The sequence below is a fragment of the Pelodiscus sinensis genome, chromosome 3 (assembly GCF_052426305.1).
Source record: "Pelodiscus sinensis isolate ZL-2025 chromosome 3, ASM5242630v1, whole genome shotgun sequence".
NCBI lineage: Eukaryota > Metazoa > Chordata > Testudines > Trionychidae > Pelodiscus > Pelodiscus sinensis.
In genome coordinates this window covers 149,191,880-149,218,598 of record NC_143054.1, presented here as the reverse complement: position 1 = coordinate 149,218,598, position 26,719 = coordinate 149,191,880, and the positions used below count along the sequence as shown (strand labels likewise).

Here is a 26,719-nt window from a genome sequence, read left to right as displayed (position 1 = left end):
TCTTGTTTAAACAGTAGTACTTCCTAAAAGATTTTTGTGCATCAGACATGAGCACCTGTGCTACTACTACTCAGCAGGATTGCCTTGATCAAATGTTGAAGATGTCTCTCTGTATTTATTTTTAAAGAGTAGTTTGAGGGCTTCGGGTTTTTGTTTGCTGTATCATTTATTGAAGTGCAAGATCTTCACTTTGTTTACTTGCTGTGCTTTCTTAGGGTAATCATGACATGGCCAGAGAGCTGTATCAAAGCCTGCTGACTCAAGTGGCTTCAGAACACTTCTACTTTTGGCTCAACAGTTTGAAGGAATTCTCCCATGCAGAACAGTGTCTGACAGGGCTTCAGGAGGAAGATTATAGTTCAGCACTCGCTTGTATTGCCGAATCCTTAAAATCTTATCACAAAGGAATAGCTTCACTAACGGTTAGTATACATCCTCTACTGTAGCAATGGTAAGTCTTTGTTGTAGTTATTGTTCTTGATTTTGTTTTTTAACAAGACATTTCAAAGGCTTGGAAAAATTGGTCTTAATGAAGCCTGCGGGAATTATTTTGTGGAAAAGCTCAGTTGTAACTAACTGCTGGTTGGGAGTGGAGGCATAGTCTGTTAGGACACTGTACTGGAACTCAGGAAAACTGAGTTCATTTCTCAGCTCAGTGACTGAATACTTGTGCATGACCTTGAGCAAGTCGCTTAACCTCTGTTGGAATTCAGGATATTTTATCCTTCTGTCTGTAAGCTTTTTGTGCTTGAACTGGTTATCGCTATGTGTTGATTCAAGGCATTGTTTTTTGGGGTGCTTTTACATGCTTTGTTTACACTTTACATCATGTAAATTACTTTGGGAATATAGCCTATGTTCTAAAATGGTCATTAGTTTGAAGTAGCCATGGGAAGGGATTAAATAAACCTGGCCAGATTAGGGATGTAAACATGTAGTCGATTACACGATTAACCAATAAACCGAGGCTTATTGGTTAATCCTATTGACTACATGCACTCACCTTGCTGCCACTGTATGAAAGGCCGCAACGGAGGGCAGGGAGCCTGCCCTGCCCTCTTGCCTGTCTTCTGCAGAGGCAGCAGCATGGGATGGCAGACGGGAGCCAGCATGCACTGGAAGCTGGCTTCAAGTTGGCTCTCCAAACATGCTGACTCCACTGAGCTGCCTTTCTCCTCCCAACCCTCTCTGCTTCTCACAGAGCACTTCCATGGAGTCGCCTTCTCCCCTCCCCCTTTCCCCTCTGAGGCAGCAGCATGGAGGGGGGCAGGTGGGAAAGCTGGCATGTGCCGAGCTGCCCCCTCCCGCTGCTGCTTTTCACAGAATGCTTCCATGAAACTGCCTCCCTCCTGTCTCCCACAGAGGCAGCAGCATGATGAGGAGAGGGCAGGAGGGAGCCAATGCTTGGGGTGGGAGCTGGCTTAAAAACTGGCTCTCCATAAGCACCAGCTCCTGTAGAGCTGCCTGTTTCTTCTCCCCCACCCATGCTGCTGCCTCTGGGAGTGAGGGGCAAGTGAGAATTAGTACATGTGAGAAGTGGCTTTCGAGTGCGCTCCTTGCGCATATTGGCTCCTACAGAGCCGCCTGTCCCCCATGCTTCTGACTCCTTATCAGAAGCGGGAGCTGGTGTTCACAGGGAGCTGGATTTTAAGCTGGCTCCTGACAAGCACCATAGAATCCTAGAGCTGGAAGAGACCTCAGGAGGTCATCAAGTCCAGCCCCTGCCCAAGGAATGACAAATCCAACCAGCTCCTGCCTGCCCCCTCTTCTCCCCCTTCCCCTCCCCCCAGGTAAAGATGTAATTAATCACTAAAATTTCCTGTGGGTACTGTGTTTACACAAATAGCCAATAGTTAACATCCCTAGTCCACTTAACTATTCAAGGCAAGAAAAATTAACATGGTGTCCAATTGCTGTAGAGCAGAAAATGATGTAATGGTTTAACGTGATGAAAATAATGAGAAGTTGTAAGTACATAAGAACGGCCATACTGGGTCAGACCAAAGATCCATCTAGCCCAGTATCCTGTCTGCTGACAGTGGCCAGTACCAGATGCCCCAGTGGGAGGGATCACAACAGGTAATTGTCACGTGATCTCTCTCCTGTCATCCATTTCTAGACTAACAGGCTAGGGATACCATTCCTACCCGTCCTGGCTAATAGCCATTGATGGACCTAAACTCCATGAATCTATCGTGTGTGTTTGTTTGGTTTTTAGTAGTCAAGCATGGATGCAGCTGGAAAAAATGTTTGTTTTTATATAACCCTTAAGTGCTCACTCTTAAGTCTGTTCAGTTTTATCTAGCCTTTGGTCAAGTTCAAATATTCGTCTCTTCATATTTTTTCCTTTCCATTAATCGGACGTATATGTGGGGGGGTTTCCTTCTTATTTTCCCATGCGCCTTTTGAATGGACCTGAAACTCTGTTTCCTCATTTGTGCTTTAGCATTCTCAATGGCAGCACAGCTCTGTCAATAGTGGTTATATTAATTAACTTCTGCAGTTGAATCAGCAGAGAAGATCTAAATCACGTCTGTGTGTCCTTCATGAATGCAGTGTGCTCTCCCTGCCCTTTAAAATATTATAAAAAGAACAGTAGGCAACCTTTCTTGAAATGTTACAACTAAAAATTCCTACTCATTTGGCCAATAAATTAAAACACAAATTAATGTGCTGTCTTAACAGTTAATACATCCGAAAGTGTAACATTTTAAACAAGCCAATATAGGAAATACTGTAACTGGTTTTCATAAACATTTTCCAAATTCTGTGTTTGTGTTAAATTAGTGGGGATGCTGTTTCCTTTCCTTGCAGTCTGTGCAGGCTTTCCTCCTGATTGCACTTTTGCTTCTTCACCTGGTGGGCTGCTCTGATCCAGAAGATTAAGCAAAGAACTGGAAGTCGCATTTATTGCGGATTGTAAGTTAGGGACACAGTGTCATCTGGACAGATTGCTTAATCCATTTGTGCCCCACACTTACCTGCTTTTCTTTGTGGAGTTTTTTCACGAGGATTCAAAGTACTGTTAGAGCCAAATATTATTTTTAATGCTCCTGACTTCATTCTCCTTGTATGACTGTTAGCCTACCAGTCATTGCTGCTTAAGGGTAGATTGTGTCTGATCATTGCAGTCACTGCATATCCCTGTTGTAGCAATCATGTAGGCAACTCCTTTTGCTGCAGATGTTCCCACCCACATTAAGAATCAGCTGCACATCCTAGGTGCGTGAGGAGAGGGAGAGCTACTCTGGTTTGCCAGAGGAAGTAAAACTTACACATTTGACATTACAACTTGCCAACCGTTGCCTCCACTGAGGCCCTGTGCAAACAACATGGCATCAGTTCTGCCAATGGAATACTACTTATTTATGGCTTTTGGCTGTCATGGTAGCAGGGGAACAACAAGGGCAAGCTGACTGACATCTTTCTAATCACCTCATTACAGCTGGAACACCGCATGCATGTTAACTTGCTCTAACTGTTCAGCCTGCACAGTATGTCAATACCTACTACCTCCATATTCTTCTTTGAGTGGCCCTATGGGTGCTCCACTCTAGGTGTCAGGTCCATCCCAGCACCGCCGGTCGGAAGATTTCAGAGCCATATCTAGCCGGACCGCGCATGCTCCCTGTGCCGCGGGGCATTCACACCCTTTCTAATGTGCGCAGTTTGCACCCCCCCCCCCCCCCCCCCCCCCCCCCCCCCCCGCCCCGCTGCCAGTTCCTCGCAACCATCCTCGGTTGGTGGCGGAGCTTTACGATCTCTCCACAGACACATAGCATTCTGCAAAGAAAAGTTGTAAATAGTTAATCTTTGCTTGTTAGTCATTCTCTTCAGTTAGTTAGGCGATTAAGTGATTCCTGTCAGTTTCACCAGCGTGCCTGGATCATAGGGTTTTAAGAGGTGTACCCAGTGTAAGGAGGTAATGCCGGCTTCTGATGGGCACACGGTGTGTATTCACTGCCTCAGGGAGTCCCATGTCCCTAACAAATGCATTCACTGCTCCAGGTTAACTCCTAGAGCACGGAGACAGTAATCTATGGTTCAAACTCCTTCTATGTGATAAGGCTCTTTCTTCAGCCATTACAGACCTCCCAGCAGGAATCATTGCAGCCTCCTATGAGGGAGCATTACCCCTGGAGCTTTGGTGGCAAAAAAGAAAAAAGCCTCTCTCGCCCACTCCCTGCCCGCGGTTCCCATGCCTCGCAAAAGTCAGGGAGACAGACCGGGCACATCGGGGAACAGCCAGCCGATGGATAGATCAATTACACGGCCGGTGACGGGATCATCTAAATCACGCACGGCATCCGCTCCACCGCCAGCCTCTCCTCTCATACGGAGCACAAGAGGGCTACGGCCCCTTCGGGGAATAAGCAACCCCCCACTACAATTGCCACCAATGATTCTTCCGGAAAAGGCACCATCCCCGGAACAGCGGGACTTGCCACGGTCGGCACCAGAGCTGGCACTGATGGCGGCTACTGTGCTGGTGCTGCTTATGGTTCCGCAGGAGCGTGTACCATCCACACTGGAGAAGAGGCAGCACCGGGAGGCCCCCGCTCTGCGGGGCGCCGAGGCGGTGCCAGCAATACAGCCAGCACCGCTAGAGGACAGCTGTTCTGCAGCACATCCGATGCTGCCCGAGCTGCCCTGCTCAGTACTTACTCTGCTTAGGTATCAGCACCGAGACTGCAGACAGTTTCTCCTTCTTCCCCGGACCCACATACCTTATCAGGGGAAGATAACCATACTAACACAGTAGGAGACCTCTCAGCTGCAAGAGAGTACTTGCCATCAGTTCCTACAAAAGCAGCTAGAAAATCGATCCCTAGGGATCATTCACTGTCTCCTTCACCAGTGTTTTCAGCAGAGCCTTCCCCATCCTCATATCCCTCATCAGAAGCGGGAGCTTGCTCTTCTGCATATAGGACTCCGCGATCACCGCGGCGATGATCCCGCTCTCGGCATTGCTGTAGATATGGACGAGTTTCTCCACGCAGATCTCGTTCTCCAAGCTACTCTCCTCCCAGATCATACCGTAGCAGACATGGGAGCAGATGTTCCTCTAGAAGGTCATCTCCTGGGTATGACTATTACTACCACAGGAGCTATCACACCTCGGAGAGAGAGGGCAGATCACAGTCTCATTCTCACTCTTGCTGCTGCCATTCATCTTCTTACAGACAGCGCTCACCACCTGCCTCCGCTCATCAAAGGCCGCAGTCACCGAGACTACCTCCTAATGCCCTCTCAGTGTCAATTCTTTCAGAACCTGAAGAAGGTCAAATCTCGGACACAGACGAACAGACTGCAGCTTCCCCAGAGGATATCCAGTCGTTTTCTCCCGATGGCGCAGTTTTTATAGTAGACTCTTCGCCACCCGATGATACCCGAGAATTTCAAGGCCTCTTCAAGAGGGTGGCACAATCACAGGCGGTCCAATTAGCGGAGGTACAAGCGAAACAGTATAAGCTGTTAAAGAATTTGCACCCTAGACAGCAATCTAGGGTGGCATTACCGCTAGATGAGGCGATTCTGGAGCCAGCTGCAGAAATCTGGAACACATACCAGCATCAACTACTCCATCATGCAAGTGAGCCAAGAAGAGATATTTCATATCATTGATGGGCGCTGAGTTTCTTTTTACCCACCTCCCACCCAAATCATTAGTGGTGGATGCAGCTCTGCAAAGAGCAAAAAATCCGCAAGTAAGGAACTCAGCAGTGGACAAAGACGCAAAGAAACTGGACATATTTGGACGAAAAGTGTACTCCTTTTCCGTATTGCAATTTACGCAGCGCTACTTTCTAATCCTAGCTTTGATAACATCTCAAAATTAACGGAAATTGCTCAGAGAATTTGAGACCGATAAGGTACTCCTCCGATCAATACTACAGGAGGGTTACGCATGTGCCAGGGCAGGTTTGCAGATTGCCATGGATGTGGCCAACACAGCGGCGTGAACATTAGCAACGGCAGTGTCCATGAAAAGAGTTTCATGGCTCGCGACAGCTGCCGTACCTAAGGAGCTGCAATACAAGGTCGAGGACCTTCCATTCGACAGGATTAAACTGTTCGCAGAGGAGACTAATGAGGTGCTCCACATGGGGAAAGATTCATGAGCTACCTTACGCACGCTTGGGATGTACATTCCACCTTTCCATTGTAGATGTTATTTTCCATTCCAAAGATGTTATGATTTCCAGTTTCATAGACAACAAAACCGTTTGTATGACCAAAGCCGCTCCAAACAGAGGACACAGCGCAGACGTCCTCCACCATCTAGGGCGAACAACGCAGTGACACCCAAGCAGCAGGTCTGACTCCCAGGTCGGGGGCACGCTGAACACTTCTGTTGTGGTCAGAGACGCCAATCCCATATTCCACCACCGGCTGCGACCCTATTACCATCAATGGGTCGCCATAACATCAGACATATGGGTATTGGAGGTGATAAAATCCGGACTCACCATTCCATTCACATCCCTTCCCCCTATTACCCCGTCCCTTTTCAGGGACCCATCTCACGAGAACCTCTTATGACAAGAGGCCTATTGCCTGTTATCCATCGGAGCAATAGAAAGGGTCCCTTCAAGGGAAAAGGGTTCTATTCGCGGTACTTCCTAATGCAGAAGAAAACGGGGCTGGAGACCCATTCTCGACCTATGCCAGTTAAATCATTATCTTCTAAGACAGCAATTCAAAATCATAACTCTGACTACAATCAGTCCATCTCTAGACAACGACTGGTTCGCAGCCCTCGACCTGCAAGATGCCTATTTTCATAAAGCCATATACCCTGTGCACAGACAATTCCTGCGCTTTCTCGTAAACAACGAGCACTTTCAGTATTGCATCCTTCCGTTCGGGCTGGCCTCTGCTCCAAGGGTATCTTCAAAGACCCTCGCTGTTGTTGCCGCTCATCTTCGTCATCTTCAAGTCATCATATTTCCTTATCTGGACAACTGTTTGATAAAGGGCACATCACGAGAAGAAACGATGCAGATGCTCACAACGGTCAGACAAGCGTTCGACTCTCTCGGACTGATGGTAAACTAACAAAAGTCAACACTGATTCCAATGCAAAATATAAAGTTCATAGGGGCAGTTCTCGACTCCCGTGCGGCAAAAGCGTATCTACCCACGGACAGATTCCAGGCAATAAAAGACCTGGTCAGTCTACTCAGCAAGATCCCAACAATCTCAGTCCATACCTGCCTACATCTGCTGGGCCACATGGCTGCAGCCACCTTTGTCATCCTGCATGCATGCCTCCATCTGAGAAATCTGCAGAACTGGCTGTCAACTGTGTATGTCCCCACAAGACATGACATCCACAAGTTAGTTTCACCTCCATCCCATGTGCACATGTCCCTGTGATGGTGGACGAATGCATCAAACATCTTGACGGGAGTACCGTTCCATCAGTCATACCCATCCGTTCAGCTAACATCAGATGCTTCACTCATCAGATGGGGTGCTCACACAAGCGAGGAATGCATACAGGGACAGAATGCACACCGAGATGTCTTCACATCAACCAATTAGAGCTGTGAACGATCTTTCTAGCATGCAGACATTTCCTCCGACACTTAAAAGACAAGACAGGGTGCTGACAGACAACGTACCGGCAGTATATTCTATAAACAGGCAGGAAGGAGCAAGATCATGCTCCCTATGCGTCAAAGCAGTGTGGTGCTGAAATTGGTGCATACAGAACAACATCACCATAACAGCATCCTACTTACCTGGCACAGCCAAGGTCATTGCTGACTCCCTGAGCAGGCGCTTCCCCATAGACCACAATTGGGAAATAAGACAGAATGTGCTTCAAAAGATTTTCCACAGATGGGGAATGCCCCTAGTGGATCTGTTTGCAACAACCACCACCAAGAAGTATCGCTTTTTTTGCTCTAGAGCAGGGGTCATCAAGAGATCTCTTGGCAATGCTTTATTAACCACCTGGAAAAGGACACTCCTGTATGCTTTTCCCCCAACGGTCCTCATTCCCGGAACACTGGAGAAAATTAGAACGGAAGCCGCAACTGTAATCCTAATAGCACCAGCTTGGCCCAAACAAGTTTCGTATCTGTTCTTACACAGAATATCCGTACAGCCACCGTGGCCTCTACCCTCATGATGGGATCTCCTCTCTCAAGAACAGGGATTTCTCCTACATCCAAACTAGAAGCACTGCACCTGACGGCGTGGCTCCTGACTGGCTCAGACAAGATGAAAAATTTTGTTCAGAACAGGTCAAGTCTATACTGATGCATAGCAGAAAAGCATCTACACGCAATACTTACCTGGCTAAATGGCACAGATACTCCTACTGGTGCCTCCGTAATAACGTCCAAATGCAGTCTTCTCCTTTACATCAAATCCTTGAATACATTCTTCACTTGCAAAATTTGAAGCTTTCGCCCTTAGAGTTCATTTGGCAGCCATCCGATACAGGGTTCTTCAGTGTTTTCTCACCCGACTACTGAATGATTCCTCAAAGGCCTTATCAATATAAGCCCACCTTGAAGACCACCCCCACCGTCCTGGAACCTTGACTTAGTACTGGATATGATTATGTATCCCCCATTTGAACCACTAGCATCTGTTGCCTTGCAGATGCTAACTATGAAGTCCGTCTTCTTACTTGCAATTACATCAGCACATAGAGTCAGCAAGCTGGGAGCGATAATGGCAAATACCCCTTTCACTCCTTTCTTGAAAGAATCGGTGATGCTACGATTACATCCAGCATTCATTCCCAAGGTGGTCTCGTTGTTTCACATCAACGAGCTGATTGTCCTTCCCTTATTTTACCCTAAGCTGCAGGAAGCCCTGCTACATATGCTTGATGTAAGGCGCGCTCTTTACTTTTACATAGACAGAACCTGTCAGTGGAGGCGAACAGATAGACATTTGGTATCAACAGCTCAACGATCCAAGGGCGCTGCGCTCTCTACTCAACGCATCGCCAGGCTTATCACCCTATGCATAACCACATGCCACTCTATTCGGGACAGACCTCTGTCTTCTCAACCACAAGCACACTCGACCAAGGCAGTGGCAATATCTACGGCCTTCGCCAGGGGGTTCCACTAGTAGATATTTGTAGGGCAGCCACGTGGGCTTCCAGCACTTCATTCATGAGAGACTACGCTGTAGTGCAAAGATGGGCAGCGGATCATGTGGTGGTTTCCGCAGTCCAATTTACTGCGAAAACTAATTGACCTGGAACACTTCTTGTTCCGGCTACTGCTATACAGTCACCTGGAGTGGAGCACCCACAGGGCCACTTGAAGAAGAAGAAGAAGAAGTTGTTGTTCACCCTGTGTAGTAACAATGGTTCTTCAAGATGTGCCCCGTGGGTGCTCCGTGTCCTGCCCTCCTCCCTGCTCCAGGTTTTTCTCTCATTTCTCGTTTCAGAGACCAAGCGGTGAGAGGAACTGGCGGGGACCGAACCGCTCACGTTAGAAAGGGCGCAAATGCCCCGTAGCACAGAGATCATGCGCGGTCCGGCCAGATTTGGCTCTGAAATCTTCCGACCAGTGGTGCTGGGATGGACCCAACACCTAGCGTGGAGCACCCACGGGTCACATCTCGAAGAACCATTGTTACTACACAGGGCGAGTAACTTCTTGCTGCAGCTACATGATTCCTTCTGACCATGTACACAACTCTTCTTTTTTTTTTTTTTCCAACATCTGAGTTTGAAACTTTCTCTTCTACATAACCTAACAGTTTATCATAAGCAACTTTATTCTTCAGTTTTCCAGTTCCAATCTTCATCTGTGACAAAATACAGGACTATGTAGCACTTTAAAGACTAACAAGATGGTTTATTAGATGATGAGCTTTTGTGGGCCAGACCCACTTCCTCAGATCAAATAGTGGAAGAAAATAGTCATTCTTCCACTATTTGATCTGAGGAAGTGGGTCTGGCCCACGAAAGCTCATCATCTAATAAACCATGTTGTTAGTCTTTAAAGTGCTACATAGTCCTGTATTTTGTTTCAGCTACACCAGACTAACACAGCTACATTTCTATCACTATTCATCTGTGACAAGACTGTCTTATTTGCTCATATAGGAAATTAGACTTTTTGGGACAGGGCCTGGTCTTCAGCAAAGAGCATCTATTATACATGAAATTATATGCTTTCTGCCCAATAAAAGTATTACAAATGGAGGGAGAGAAAATACTATGGTCTCATGAATAAATTATATTATTATTATTACATGGTTGGAGTTTGCATCATAAATGCTGCTTTGTCAGGGTCACTGTAGTATAGTTTTGAGACTAATACCTATACAGTGTATGAACTTCCTTCAACAGAATCAAATTTTCTGAAGCAAAAAAACCCTCTGAACAACTTCCCTTCCAGAACTGTCTGTTTACAGATTTGGAGAAGGAAAGAAAGGGCTTTGAGCAGGGTTGGATAGGTCATAGCTAATTTGCTAGAATGTGGTGTCTCTGGTCACTGGTTCAAATGTATCCTAGTTATTATTGAAAAACCACTATAATCTGGCAACTGTTGGAGTGGTCCATCTTGCACAAATTTGGTAGGTGACAGTAACTTTCCCACTCACTCCCTGCCAGAAACAATTTCTACTAGTGATGTTCGGTGAGAAACACTAATGACTAAGTGTGTGCAAGTTTTGCTGAATTGATTCTGTGGATAAAAGAAGAGGCTTTCCTCCTTTTTAGAATAGTAGGGGGTAATAAGATGAGCATAACTTCAAGAAGAGGAAGTACAGAAACTTAGATCTGCATTTAGGGCAGTGAAACAGGGTCTTGCTTCATCCAGCATCAGAACCTTCTGTTGTTGTTATCCCCATTCTCTAAACTGTGCCAAATGTTTGTGCAAGACAGACATCCCATAAGGGATTTTGTTTATTAAGGTAACATTTGATCAACAAAATAGATGTCCAGCCATGTAACACTGAAAATGGGAAGACCCTCAATTAGGGTTCTCACAGCACATGGCAGTTCCTTGCATCTTCCCATAACAGTGGAAGTTCCAGCTGAGATCCCAAATAAGTACACTTACCAAGTCCTTTCAGCAGCATCTGCACTTTGTTCCAGGCCACCTGCTTTTTTAAATGTTCTTCCTCAAGACCTACCTTATTGCCCCTTGAGGATTTTTGCTTCCTCCTATCATTGCAGGTAGTTGCAGCTGCTAGACCTTCTTGTTGATGTGGAGAGTTCTTACCTTAGTCCCCTGTAATGCTGGGTCTTCTGCAGCTCTATCCCTTTAAGAAACACTACCTCTGGGCTAGCATGTGATGCCTGGTCATCTGACCCAACCATTAGCTTATTCCCAAACTCATCATCCTAAAGGTAGATAACTAGATGTAGTTGCTGTTGAACCTTAAAGGGCTGTCCCATCCACTGAAAAGACTCCAGTTACTCAGGTCAGCTTTGTGGGGCACAGGGAAACTGATAAGGTTGTATTTTAGCAACTTAAATGGTCACTTCTTTCAGAGGTTAAAATGGTCCTTTCTGTCAGACTTGTGGAGTCTGAACTTGCATTCCTACGAACTTTTATACAATATTAAAACTTTTATTAGGTCTTATTTGCTATTGTGCCTTTTTAACCACAAATCAGTTAATTTGTGTGATATTGTCCTGAGTTTTAAAAAATGTGGGTGTTGCATGTGTTTTAGACCCAGACTATCCACCTCCTGGTTTTATTTGTTTTTCAGGCTGCCAGCACACCACTTAACCCTCTGAGCTTTCAATGTGGGTTTGTGAAGCTCAGGATTGATGTTTTGCAAGCATTCTCTCAACTCATCTGTACCTGTAACAGCCTAAAAACTAGTCCTCCACCTGCCATTGCCACAACAATTGCAATGACATCAGGAAATGACCTCCAGAGGTGTGGGCGCATCTCTAACCAGGCATGTGTTCATGGTTTCTCTTGTGTGATTTTATTTGAACTTGGCTCATCTGATGAGATGAGGAAATTTAGCTCTGTGATTCAAGGAATGAAAATGGAAAGTATTCCTGAGCTTGTCATTTCATACGGGGCTTTGTTTTACAAGTGTGGTGCCCACAAATGTTCATGTGCCCGTTGCAAGCCCTCATTTAGGTGTGTCATCTACTATATATTTGAGAGAGTTGTCTGGCTGTTTGTTCAACCCCTCCAAAATGGTAAGAACTAGGTCCACCACATTCAGTATACAGCTTTCTCTTACCATAATATAAAGCAAGGTAAGGGTTTGGCTGTGGTAGGAAAATGGGATGTTCCTGTAATGGAATTGCTTCTTATAAAACCATACAGAAAAGAGACAGAATCTCAGTTTGCTGCATTCCTTACTCTGGCTGGGTAGAATAAAGGGCAGTCAAACTTGGACTTGCCCCAGCTGGGAGATATGTACCCCTTCTCCACCTGTATCTGCTGGAAGTGCAGGGTCCAAGGAGAGGTGTTTCTCACCTGTCCCCAAGCTGCTCATGTGAGAGAGGGCTGGGATAGTCCTCACTCTCTGAAGCAGCCTGCATACTGAACCCCTCATCCTCAGCCACGTTCAGAGCAATGATTTAAATGAAGAAAAACAAAAATTGAGTTAAGAACCTGAGCAACACCAGGTAAATCTAGTTATATATAATCATGCAGTGGTTACATATGCAATTACCCAGTTAGTGCACTCCTATTTTATAAGGATAGGGAATATTTTGGAGGTATTATACTGTCCTGAGGTGCCTGCAGCCTAAATAGAGGAGCTTTAGGGTAGACAATAACTCTGACGTACAAAATAACAGATGAGTAGCTGCTAGACTCATCGCAGATGTGCGGTACTGCTTCATCAAAAGTATATGAGACACAACGGTTATTAAATGGTGTCTTAGCATTTTGTTCATAGGGTTAGAAATAACAGCTTAGTCAATGAGCACGATTTATTCTGTAATATCCAATACACTGGTGGGCAACCTGCAGCTCATTGAGGTATTTAGATATGGGCTGTGAAACATTTTTGCTGACATTGATCGTTTGCAGGCACCAAACAGTGCCCTCCCTCCTTTACTCCCTGTAGCTAGACAAGAACCCCCCTTCTAACATCCATTTTTGCTTGCCTGGAGCATGCAGGGCACACAAAGCTGTAAAAGCCTTGAGCAGGAGGCTTAGGATTTGCAGGCTGCTGTAACTTTAAATGGCTGTAAACAGAGATATGCCAATTGCTAACCAAGAGGCTGCAAAGGCGTGCCCTTAACTTAAACCCATATTGATGCAAACACACAGCCATTTGCAGGGAAAACATTTTTTTGCCCAGCAAAAAGTATTCGGCACTCCTAATTTAGCTATCTTCCTCTTTTACAAGTGTAAATTATTTAAAACTCCCTTGTAAAAACTGGCACCACAAAACGGACCAGTACAATTTGGCATCTTAAAATAAAAAAAAGCATACGGGCCCCCAGGGGTATAAAGATGGGTCCAACAGCACATTTACTCTTAGATGGTAGATTGACACTTATCTGCTGGTCGGGTTAGGTGTTTGACCTCCCGAGGTTCCACGGGAACGCCCACCTCGTATTCGTCTTTCCTAAAAATTAAGGGACCGGCCCTGGCTTGACCCGCTGAAGTCAAAAGGCACAAAAAGGGGTAAAAATTGTATCTAAATGTGGTCCTTTGTCTTAAGTGTACACACAAACTTAAAGCTCTTTAAAAATTAAGCTGTCACTTATTACCATTAGTTCTATTTTCTATCTTTATTTTCTTTGTAACCATTTTTAAAATCGATATTTGCTAGCAGTTAAAAAAAAAAAAGCAATAGCCATTATAACCATATGCTTTTATGTCTTTTTTTTTTTTTTTTAATAAACCTGTAACTGTTTAAGTTTTTAACCTAACTCCTTCAGTCGCTATAACAAAACCAAGCACAATGTAAAAAAACTTCAGCTGATCATAAACAGGTATTAAAAAAAGCTTGGGCGTTTAAATCGTGTCACTCCCAGGTAAAAAATCTGTTGGGGCATCTCTCAGTCTTCCCTAAACTGCCCGCTGCAAAGAAATCCTATATCCTAGCAGCTAAAATCTAAGGTGTGATAAGCTCTTCCTATAAACAGGGGCGTCTGTCAGCCTGTTGGCTGCCCTCTGCAACAAAACCCCGGTCCTAGCAGTAAAGTCACAAACGTTAAACCCTTTTCTCGGTCACTCTCACTCTCACTACTGTCATTCATGTTAAAATTCGACACTTGCCAACAAGGACTTAACAAGTCTTTGAACTTTCTCACCCATTACCAAGACAGTTTCCCCAATTATCACCTGTAATACCATTAACTCACAAACATCCCACTCTCCCTACCTTTAATATCAGCAATTCACAGACACTTACCTTCCTTCCTCCCCCTTCCCACCCCCCCGCATCCCCCTTCTGTTCTGCAATGTGATTTGTCCTTTTCATATTTGTTCATTTTTTTTTAATTGTATCCTTTGGTATCTATGGTTGTGACTACTTTCTTCCACTATTTGATCTGAGGAAGTGGGTCTGGCCCACGAAAGCTCATCATCTAATAAACCATCTTGTTAGTCTTTAAAGTGCTACATTGTCCTGCATTTTGCTTCTCACTCTCACTCACTGCCCTAACCGTTGGCTAACACTCCCCTCCCATTTCCCAGTGCAGCTTCCAGTGGTCACTGTTCTCTGTTCCACCTCAATGGAAATTGTGGGGGTGGTACCTATAGATGAAGAAACTGTAGGACAGGGACGTGTTCGTTGCTGCTTCCTACTGTTCCTGTTGGCTGGGAGCAGAGAACTGCAACCACTGGGAGCTGCAGGGGCAGTGCCTTCGAAAGGTCAACATAAGCAAAATATCTTGCAGCCCACAATCAAATACTCTTGCTGGGCTACAGGTTTCCCAGACTGATCTAGCTTACTCCTGTTAAAAAAAAAAAAAAAAAAAAAAAAGAGGTTTCAGCAAAGTAGGATAGTAATACATTACTAGAATATGAAGCCTTGCTCAGTTCAATATTGTAGAACATAGCTATGGTATTTTTATTTCAGCATTGTTTCTTTGGTCTAGATGAAACTCTCTATGGAAGAATTCCGTAACCTGGCCACACGATATGGGGATCTGTATCAGTCATCTTTCGATGCAGACTCAGCAACTTTAAGGAATGTAGAATTGTATCCTTCATTCTGAAACTCAGAATTTGCTTATTTTTTTTTTGTTTTGTTTTTGAGGTTGCTTGTAAGGGTGATGTAATGCTCAACAATCCTAGTATATGAAGTCTAATTCTGAAATCACTAATCACTATGGGTATGTCTACACTACCCTCCTAGTTCGAACTAGGAGGGTAATGTATGCATACCGCACTTGCTAATGAAGCCCGGGATTTGAATTTCCCGGGCTTCATTAGCATAAGCGGGGAGCCGCCATTTTTAAATCCCCGCTGCTTCGAACCCCGTGTAGCGCGGCTACACGGGGCTCGAACTAGGTAGTTCGGACTAGGGTGCCTATTCCGAACTACCGGTACACCTCGTTTCACGAGGAGTACCGGTAGTTCGGAATAGGACCCTAGTCCGAACTACCTAGTTCGAGCCCCGTGTAGCCGCGCTACACGGGGTTCGAAGCAGCGGGGATTTAAAAATGGCGGCTCCCCGCTTATGCTAATGAAGCCCGGGAAATTCAAATCCCGGGCTTCATTAGCAAGTGCGGTATGCATACATTACCCCGCTAGTTCGAACTAGCGGGGTAGTGTAGACATACCCTGTTTTAAAAATCTCAATATTGGTATTTTGAAACCTATTTAAAAAATGTCACCCCTTCCCTCCCTTAATGTTCTTTTGTAATTTGTAATTGCTTCATTTATTACACAAGCTTTTATGGGTACGCTCTTGAAAAACTTTGGGTCTTGCCATGTAGCTGGTGCAGATATTTATGGCAGTTACCTCCTGATATTTCTTTAGTTGTTACTTCTTACTAGCATTTTTAGTTGTATTTCCTTTGTGTTGCAATATCATGTCTATAAATCTTTACTAATAATGTCAGACAACAGCAGAGCTGCCTACTGATTTCACATGCAATTGAAGCCCTGATTTTGGATCCAGAATCTGCCAGGTAAGTCTAATAGTAACCCTTCTACACTCTCCACTCCCATCTCTCCAACTCCACAGGGTCTTTTAGACTAGAAAGCTAACAAGGAAAAAATGTAGTAGTCCTGTAAATGTTAATGCTACACTTGGCATGTTTACATACACAAATCTGCTGAAAATCTTTGATCTTGTTAAGCTTCTTTTTGAAGATATGCTGGTAGCTTGCATTCAAATTGTCCTTTAATTGTGTTTAGTCTTGCAAAATTAATTTCATTTTTAGGTAAAAGATACTCTTAAGAATTGAGCTGTTTTTAGGTATAGATATTTTTGAGTCAAAACCATAGTTCCTCTGTTGTTTGTTCTGCTGTGTTTGTTTCATTCATACCAGTGACGACTTCTGGGTTTTTCTCATCTGCTTCTTCTCCCTCTCACTCCGTGCATGCATTCTCTCTCATTGTTCTGGAGACCTTAAGATTCTTCATAAGCTACATGTTTCTCCGGTGTAACTCCATTGACTTCAGAGGAATGACAAAATGGATAACTTTTTCATCCTATAAGACTGGTTAGCACTATAAAATACCTTCATTTGGGTCTAAGTTAATGAGAGCTAAATCAGACCCTTTGAAACTCTCTATTGGTGACATTCACATGTGCCTCAGTGCACATGGAAATTCTGTGCATAGGTTGGAAAGACTAGAGGGAACATTGGGCAGGAGCCCCTTAGCTCTCCTTCTGGAGCTGAGTAATTCCAGCAGTTATTACCTCTTTCACCTTAAATAAAAGTCCTCAATTATCTCCTTGCCACAAGGAGGAAAGCTTAGCCAGCTGTAGGGCCTTAGTCAGATTTCTCCCTCAGCTCCTTTTTCCTTAGTTACTTCTCAGGCTAGGAGAATCTAGAGGGCAGCCTTCTCTTACTGTTGCCTGCTCTGCTATGAGGGAGAAAGCATTTATACTGGTCCCTGTCTCTCAGTTTATCCTCACTTGGCTTGGACAAGAGGGGAGACTTACCCAGCCCTCTCTGCAAGGCTCCTGGCCCTTAAAGAAACAATGATGGGATTTTTCTCCCAAGCACCATTTATTGCCAAGGCCACTTCCTCTCTGTTAGGTCCTTTTTACATACACACTCTGGAGCAATCAGTCCTTGACAGGCCAAGCCACATGACAGATTGGACTGACCTGTAGGCACAACCATCTTGTCACAAGTTTCTAATGAATGAGATTTAATGATTCTCAGTGTTGCAGAAAGGAAATTAGGGTCCTAATTCTGCATCTACACAGCTTCTGTATGTGCACTGGAGTGCAGGGTTGGGCTTTTAACAGGACTGTTGTTTGGGTTAGGGAGACAAAGCAAGATTATCCTATATTAGTCTGCAGCAGTAGGGCCTCAATTGGAGAACTTCCTTTGACTCTAGTCGCTGGAAGACTTGGACAAAATAGAGAGTATTAGGGAACAGTAGTAAAAAATAATGCACAGTTTAAAGAGTAGAACTTATGAAGAAAAGGTAGTGGAATTAGAGATATTGACTGCAGGAAGGAGTAGAAGAAACATCTGTCTGTGTAAAATGATGGTATAAGGGCAATACAAAGTAATGGCCAAACTAAGAAAAACTTAGCTTTAAATAGAAGGGATTTATTATAATTGCAGTATCAGAATAGTCAAAGAACAGAACATGCTGTTTAAAAGGGGTTGTGAAATCTTCCTTATTGAGAATACTTAAAGGTGGAATAGACAGCAATCTTGTTGGGACTTGTTTGGGGACTTGCCTAGAATAGATGGAGTATATCAGGCCCAATTAAAATAGCTTTTTCTTCTAGTTTTCAGGAATGCAGCTCAAGTGGAGCAGTGCATGTTGACAGTGAATATGAAAGAAGAATGATGTCTGTATTTAATCATGTGTTAGAGGAAGTAGAATCATTGAACAGGAAATATGCTCCTGTGTCCTACTTGGCAAGTATCAGATACAGTACAAAGAGAGGTTTCTAAAACTTCCTGCAACTTGTTTCCTTGATGTTGAGGGATATACACTCAGCTCTTCATTAGCATTGTCTGCAACTAGCATATGTGTTCTCTAATGAATAAGGGGTATCAATGATAATGTTGCGCTTGGAGCAATGAAATTAAATAAAATTAGCTTGAAGAATGAAGCAAAGTTGGTGGTAGCTCACATACCAATAGTGTTTTTCATCTTCCACGGCACTAGTTACAGCATTTGTAACATTAATGGTCTGATTAGAACGCATAAGAGTTGAAAAATACAAATTGATATGCTACTGTCTTGGGGGAGGCACTACAATAAAAGTTAAAGAATGTCAACATTAACATAGCCTATCCTGGCTTTAATTATTCGTATCATTTGTCATGCAGCAATCTTGTCAAGGCATATGTGAAATGCTACAGAGTCCATGTGTCACAGCCTTTCAGCTTTGTTTTGTTTATCACCCCAGTGATATTTCAGCACAGCACATGGCAAGTGTAGTGTTTCTCTTACCAGTGCAGGTCATCATAACCACAATGCAAATTGTACTATACACAAATACAGAACTGATAACATACAGTTTATTTCCTTCACTGCTGTACGGTACTAGTACTATTGTTTCTGAGAACATTACTGTCCATGATAAAGCAGAAATGCAAATTACTGAAAACCATATTTCATGTACAGTATTTTGCATCTACTTATTTAAACTCTGATATTGCTAATTTATTCTAAAGTGAGCAATAAAAATAGCCAGTGTAAACTTTGGAAGATTATTACAATCTCTTGTGTTGAATTTATAAAACTAAACTGAACTCTTTGCTTCATTCTCCATCATACCTGTTTTAGATTAGTGTATTCATTGACTCCAGTGGCACTACTCCTGACTTACATGTGTGAGACAGGGGAATCTGTTATTTTTATAAAAGTAGATATAAATATCAGTGTACTAAAATCAGCCTTATAAATGGGCACAGTTCCACTGACCTCAGCACTCTTACATTACATCTTAAATAACATTTACATGTATTCCTTGTAGGTTCTTTTTGACTGTTTTGTGCTGTCAGGCCAGGACATTCTGTGTTCTGCTTTTCCAGAAGAGAGCCCTGATGATACAGTAGCCTCTTTCCATCTCTGCTAATAAATTTGTACTCTCTTGCAACCTTGGTAGTATCTTTATTGGTTTCTTAGGGTATGTCTACACAGCAAGGCTTAACTCAAAATAAGCTACGCAAATTGAGCTACATCAATTGCATAGTAGCTTATTTTGAAATTGGGAGAGTCTGCACAGCACTTACTTTGAAATAGAGCACTCTTCCTCTGACTTCCCTTACTCCTTGTACAGTGAGGGTTACAGGAGTGGGAATAAGCAGTCCTCCAGCTTGATAGTATTTGGACATTATTTCAAAATAAATGCCTGCTGTGTAAATACGGACTATGTTGCTGCGTAGACATACCATCAGTGGAAATGACTGCGGTGTTAATGCTTGAAGTACCTGCTTTTTCATATTGCTGTTAGATGGATTTCATCTCATTCTCTTTGTCTTTGTTCACAGCACACAGCTTGCCTTTGCAATGCAGTCATTGCCTTGCTGAAAGTTCCCCTTTCATTTCAAAGGTATTTTTTTCAAAAATTGCAATCTACAAGTATTAAGGTAAGCAGTGCACAGATTGGATTTAGATTACAATTCATGCATAAGAATCTTATGTGGAAATACAACAATCATCCTAAAAATAAATACATTTTATGTATAATTCCGCATGCTAGAGTAAAGAAGTTGTCTGTCTATTGTCGCTTCCATCAAAAATGCAGTGTCTCAACCCAGAAACGAATTTGGGGGATTTGAGGGTTTTCTAAAAGCAGGGGTGTTTTTAATTCTTCCAGGCTCTTTAGGTCACATAAATAACACTGGAACTTACTTGATTCTCTTGTTGTTTTCCATTATGTCTTAACCAGCTTAAGTTTAAAAGAATTAAATGTGTGGTATTGGGGGAGGAGGAATAACTGGCTGAGTTATAGTTTAATACTTAGCTATCAAATAGGATCAGTTAGTGTTTTTAATAAATTATTTTATAACACATTCCTTTGATTTGGTTATGCACAGTAGCTAATATTTGCAAGTTAATAAGACTAGAGAATTTTCAGAAGAATGCTTTTTTAGATTTGAACTTACTGCTTTTTTTCAGAAGTGATTTATTAGATTTCTAAGTCTCAGTGAAATTTAGTATGGAAGGGACAGATTTTTAAAGGTATTTCTTTGCCTAAATACCTTTTTAAAATGTGGCATTTGCAGCTTAATCACTTCTGAAAATACTTTCCTTATGCATTTTTTTAAAATGTTACCCAGCATCCATATGTAAATGCATTGAAATGAAACATTGCCTGCCTCTTGTAACATTCTTTGCTCTGTGTACGATTGTGGGGAGAGTTTATGCTGTAATTTCCCACTTCACACTGGCTACATCTACACTGCAGGCTTCTTGCAAAAAGACAGCCATTCTTGCGCAAAAACTTGAGCATCTACACTGCACGCACATTCTTGTGCAAGTAAATTTACAGTAAAGTGTCAGAACTCTCCCCACAAGGAATAAGCCCTCTTGCACAAGAGCTTTTGTGCAAAAAGGCAGTGTGGACGGGCAACGGATTTCTTGCACAAGAAACTCCTTTGGCTAAAATGGTCATCAAAGCTGTCTTGGGCAAGAGAGAGCTCCCATACTGCTATGGACACTCTTGCGCAAAAGCACATGGCGGTGTGGATGTGCTCTTGCGCAAAACAGTTCTTGAGCAAAAAACCTGCAGTGTAGACATAGCCTAATTGTTCTGAATATCTATAAAATGGTATGTATTTTGAGATGTGGGCTCTTATCAAATTAGTATTGTAATATTTTGTAGCTCTTGGCCAGTTCCATCTGTTGCCTGAAGGAGGTAGGCTTTTGCAATGTTATTGCTAAGTGCATTAAAACCAACATCTGTATAGCCCTGCATGGATACGAAATTTGTAGCTGCAAAAATGAGCTATGGATATCTTAATTGACATCTGCAGATGTGGATACCTGCAGATCTTAATTGACATCTGCAGATGTGGATACCTGCAGATTTGCAGGACTTTACACATCTGAGTTATCAGCCTGCTTTAGGCACAAAATTTCAGCCATCTTGGTTGTGCAAATAAAACTTGAGCCTAGGTCTATTTTGAATAACTTGAAGTATGTGTACATAAGATTATTCAAGTCCTAACCTTAAGAAATCTTACAAGCAAACAGAATTAAACTTCGTAATAATTGTAGAGCCTAAAAGATAAAATCTGTCACTGACTTTCCTCAGTCTGACAGGTAACGCTAGGAAATGCTCAATTCCTGAGGGAACACCTCCTATCACTTTGCAGCAGCCTTCCTTACTCATTTATAAGTGTTGCTTACAGTCTTAGACTGAACAGCATTACTGTTATCCTCAGTTAGCAGGACAAACAGGCATGAAATGGAACCATTGAGGAGGGAAATAGAGTGGAGCCTTGGAACTTAGTGGATTTGCTTTTCAACTAGGGGTGGGGAATATTGACAGTTAGATCTTTTAGGAACAGCGAAGCAAAATAGTCTTTGAATCTGGTCTGTAATTTGGGGTATTTAGAAAGTGCTGATTAAGGAGTTCCTTTCACAGATGTGTAACTGATGTAAAGAGCATGTCTTTTGTTCCCAGTTCCCTTTATTAATTCTTGTGTGCTTTAGGAGACTTCTTTCTCCTCTTCCATTTCAGTTCTGTATTTTCATCTATTGCTTCTTCCTCCTTCCAGAGCTATTCCTTGTATCTATGAATTGTACATTTCTCCTTAGAAGAAATAACTTTTGAATCTCAGTCTATAATCTCTGCTTCTGATTTCCTGTGTTTCAGCTTGCTCTGTCACCATCTCCAAGGAATCCTGCAGAGCCTATTGCGGTACAAAACAATCAACAACTTGCCTTAAAGGTGGAAGGAGTGGTTCAGCATGGCTCCAAACCAGGCCTCTTCCGCAAAATTCAGTCTGTCTGTCTAAATGTATCTTCAACGCTGCAGAGCAAATCTGGACAGGACTACAAGGTATGGGTAGTATAGAGCCATAATATGAACTATGGCTTTGCTGAACAGTAGCTGTCGAGGAGACCATAGCTTTCTGTCACCTCAGTTTGTAGCAAGCATCCTTTCATCGTGTTTATGCTTCATTCTCACTGTTTCTTGTACTAAATGTAAATGCATGTTTCTTGTTTGTATGTGTGTTCTACTAATTTTTCTGCTCTTGAAAGGAAAACTTCTAGCATTGATTAGTGCAGGTAAGGAATGTTTTGTCTTCCTCATGCATAGGTGTCTGAGCACCTTAGTCCTGACTGGCTGCAAACTCACACTTCACTCACATGGGGCTCTCTGGAGCAGAAACTCATCTTAATTGTTGTGGTAATTGGCTTCAGATTGTGGAACTTCATTTGCACCCACCAATGGAGGTTGGGTGAGGCCTAGCTCAAAATCAGGCCCCAGTTGATATAGGACAAGTGAGAACAGAGTTAATATATTTTTCTCATTTGTCTTTCCATATTGTACCACGCAGAATAAGGAGTAGCTTGTCACAGTCTGAACATTTCTTTTAACAAGTTATCTAAAATGACATTCTGATCCTCCATGTATTCTCAGATCCCTATTGACAACATGATCAATGAGATGGAGCAGAGGGTGGAACCACACAACGATTATTTCAGCACTCAGTTTCTGTTGAACTTTGCAATTCTTGGCACCCATAATATCACGGTAGAGTCTTCTGTAAAAGACTTAAATGGCATTGTTTGGAAGACTGGGCCAAAAACCACCATTTTTGTTAAATCTCTTGAGGATCCCTACTCCCAACAAGTTCGTCTTCAACAACAGCAAGGACAACCGCCATTGCAGCAGCAGCAAAGAACAGCATATTCACGTTTTTAGTTATGAAGAGTACCATTAACTTTCATGGGGCTGGACTACAGGCATCTCACTTTTCTTGGATCCAGTGTCTTTGATAAATGAGCAGACACAATGAGTGCCCCTGACTGCCATTTCCTGAGGAGTGTGCATTCTAGTGTTTGGGCTCTCAGGTCACCTGCTAAGAGTCTGGATAGTTGAATACAGAACAAAACAGTTACATAGGGTGGGTGTCTCGTAATGTGAAGCTGTTTTCAAGAATGTCCAGACATCTTACAGGATGATTATTGTAGTAATTTTGGTGTTTGTCAAGCTGAAAAATATTGTGGTAGCATTCCAGCCAACATCGTTGTAGTTAATATGTGCACAGGCTTGTGTCTGCTCATTCTTGTGCCTCTGTATGTACTTACCTTGAAGGGATGCCAACTGGAGAACAGAGAAACTGCTGCTTTTTAAAGTGTAAGTGAAGCTTCAGTGTTGAGAACAAATATGATTGCTTGTGCCTCCTCAGATAGGAGAATAGAAATGGCTATTTTGTTTCAACTTTATCTGCTTTTGCAGGACTTTGTTTACTTGTATATATTTGAAAAGAGATCAGATTAATTTGTAAATCTGTTTAATATTGTAAGTAGGGCACTTAGTAGCACTAGAGTTTTGGCATTTAATAAATCTATTCTTTAGCCATCTTAGTCATTGTAACAGGGATTTCTTGACTCATTTACTATAAATAGCAATACTAGAAGTTTGATTGTACCACCTGCTCACGAATTCCTCTTTTGGAATATGAAACCTTGAAGACCGTGGAAAGACTAAAATCCACTAATGCTTACATCATCGGAAAATAGATCATGTGGTATATGCCTATTCAATCCCAGAAATGCTGGTAGGGCTAAGTTTCTGACACTCTGAGGTGGTGTTCCTCCACTAACAGCAAAAACCCCTTCTATTAGAGTAGGCTGTGTCGACACTATGCTGTTATGCCAGCATAGCTATGGTTCCAGCATATGGTGCCAGCATAGCTAGTATAGTTCCCATAATGTAGACATATCTGAGGTGAAAAGGAAGTGGATTTTTCTAGTATGATGTGTTGTCAGCTTGGTTATTGAAAAAATATATCTAAGTGGAGAAACGAGGCAGAGGTCCGATGGCCTGGAAAGCTGGTGATATCAGGTATGTACATGGTCTCCTTACTGTAGTATCGAAGCTCCTCACAAACATTAACTAACTTACTCACAGCATATACCTGTGAAGTAGTCTATGCAATTTACAGATGAGACAGCTGATATCTAGAGAGAGAGAAGTGACTCATCTGTGATCACATAGAAGTCTGACAGAGTTGAGAACTGTACTCTTGATATCCTGTATCCCAGTCCAGTACCATAATCACTAGACTGCCCTCGTTATGGTTATTCGTGCTACATGTACCTGCATTTTTTTCTGACATGCTGAAGGATTTTTCAGACTGATTAGTCAACAGCTGCACAGATATATATTTGAAGATTGAGAAATTTTCGATAGACTGTAATTGTCATGAGGATTATAAACAAATCAGTCAATTTAATGGTCCTTTATATTTCTGTAGGTCTATAATGTAGTTAGGAGTGACCCAACGTGGGCTGCAGCAGCTGGCACCCCAGGTGGAAGGTGCAATTGGCGCCCCTGCCTGCACAGCCGTCAATGGCCATGACGTCATCATCGGGTGCCCCGAGCCGGCGGCGCCCTAGGCAACTGCCTAGTCTGCCTAGGCTCACGGGCCACCCCTGAAAGTAGTTATACTTGATACTTCATAGTTGGAACTTTCACCAAAGAGGTATTTACCCAAAGGAACTAATATGATTTGAGTGAATAGTATTGTGTATGTGCTTAAGAAAACAAGCACAAGTCAGATTTGATAGTAGGGTGGAAATTGATGTGGTTAAGGTTATAGCTTAAAGGAGACCTACAAATGGATTACTAAAAGTTGCAGCAGTTTTAGATTAGTAGTAATCTTTTGGGCATTCAGCATATAAAGAGGGACTATTCAGCAAATAATTGATGTGAAATGTAACCTTTGTATTCTTCCATGGTTAAATCCCATTACACGTTATGCTTCATGTCCCTTACTAGTGCTGTTGGGAACATTCCATGTAAAATTGTGGAGGATTTTCAACAGGTAGGGATTGGGTACAGGGCCTAAGCAACCAGGTCACGGTGCCTTCCAGCTGGGATCTGGGACTCAGGGGACAGTTGGTGGAAGGGAGGGAGCCTGCACCAATGCTGGGCTCATTCAGCAAGGTGGATTCCATTTCCAAAGCCTATTATATAGCTAGGTGTGTTAAAACTATAACTCACAATTCAAAGTTAAAAACGATTAGCCCTAAGCACTGAAATACAAACAAAGGGGTATTAGTCATCCTTTAGCAACATTCCCATTGATTTCAAAGAATGATTGGGTCTGGAGCATCAGTGTGAAACCCAAAATAAAAAGTGAGAGAGCTCTTGGCTTTTTCAACAGGGCTGTTTTATCAGTCTTACATGAAGTGTCAAGGAACGAAGGCTAGTTGAAGCCTGTGTGAAAGATGGGGCTTTGCCATTCAAAATTTTAAAATCTCACCACTAATACAACTAACAAGTACCTTAGCCTATGATAGAATTATTGTGGTCAATTCCATGTTGCTAAGGTTGAGTTAATGACAAAAAAGTCCATAACTATTTTCTAACATTTTTAAATTAGCTACCTTTGACCATAGCTCATACGCTTTTATGGCCATTCTCTGCAAACATTAGTTTAATAGAAATAAGGTACAAGTGTCTGCAGAAAGTAAATGTTAGTATCCTTTGCAAATAGTTGTAAACACCAAATTTTAAATCTCCATGCACAAATATTCTCCACAGTAATATGTGACTTAATTGTGGAACTAACCAACCAACCTCCAGTGACTAACATGAAACATTCTTTCAGAGCTATTGAAGAGGTAATAAAAATGTCCAGCAGTTTCAAACAGTTAATAAATCTGAGTAAACTCACAGATGTTCTAATTACAAGCTAATGCAATCTGATTGTTGTGACTTATTCACTCACTCTCCACCTTACAAACTTTTCCTAAGCATTATAAATACATCATGTCAGCCTCAGCAGATGCTGACTTTGGCCACAGAGTTACTGCAATGTGTTCTAGTTCCTACATTGTCCCGTCTACTGCACACTTGTATAAAGAATCTTTCTGCCTGCATTTGCTGTCATAGACATACAGAAAAGGGAAGGTTTCTATGATCATTTTCAGTTTCCCACTAATAGACGTTTGTAATGTTTCCTGCCTGGTATATTCTTATTAATGTAAGTTGTCCGTTTACTCATATGTATACCTAAGATTTGGATTAGTTTATGAGAAGGTGAGACACCGCAAAAGGGCATTCAAAGAGCAGCAGTTGGACACCTCAATCTGACAAACAGAGCTATATCTGTTCCTAGTGTCAGGACATAGCACACCATCAAGTGAGAATTCCACTTTTCATCCTCCAAAGGGGCAGGATGTTATGGTTAAACATAGGTTTGGGAGTCAGGATCTGTGTATCCTCCGCTCTCTTTTGTACTTTCTGATACTTTCTGACTTTGCCATTTGTAAAATGAAAATATTACTTTCCCTTCCTGCAATGTTTGTGAGAGGCTGATTTCATTGCAAAGCACTTTGAGTGAGTGTGTCAGGTGCTATTATGTGCAAAAGATTACAAGCTCTTTGGGGCTGGCATTCTTTGTTCTGTGTACAGCAGTAGGGTGCTGGTTTGTGACTGGGCTCGTAGGTGCGATAGT

At 42.7% G+C, this 26,719-nt stretch overlaps 1 protein-coding gene across 3 annotated transcripts in view; it reads left to right on the top strand.

Moving 5' to 3' along the window:
- The window catches only part of INTS7 (integrator complex subunit 7), a 52,714-nt gene extending 29,096 nt beyond the window's left edge, over positions 1-23,618 (top strand). For all 3 annotated transcript variants that reach the window (XM_006135179.5, XM_075925148.2, XM_006135176.5), the window contains 8 exons: positions 216-422; positions 11,704-11,898; positions 15,020-15,123; positions 15,989-16,057; positions 17,848-17,980; positions 19,565-19,663; positions 21,898-22,083; positions 22,669-23,618. In XM_006135179.5, the coding sequence (XP_006135241.1) occupies positions 216-422; positions 11,704-11,898; positions 15,020-15,123; positions 15,989-16,057; positions 17,848-17,980; positions 19,565-19,663; positions 21,898-22,083; positions 22,669-22,953 (1,278 nt within the window). In that variant the 3' untranslated portion in view covers positions 22,954-23,618. The remainder of the gene's footprint in view (positions 1-215; positions 423-11,703; positions 11,899-15,019; positions 15,124-15,988; positions 16,058-17,847; positions 17,981-19,564; positions 19,664-21,897; positions 22,084-22,668) is intronic.
- Positions 23,619-26,719: the final 3,101 nt, after the last annotated feature.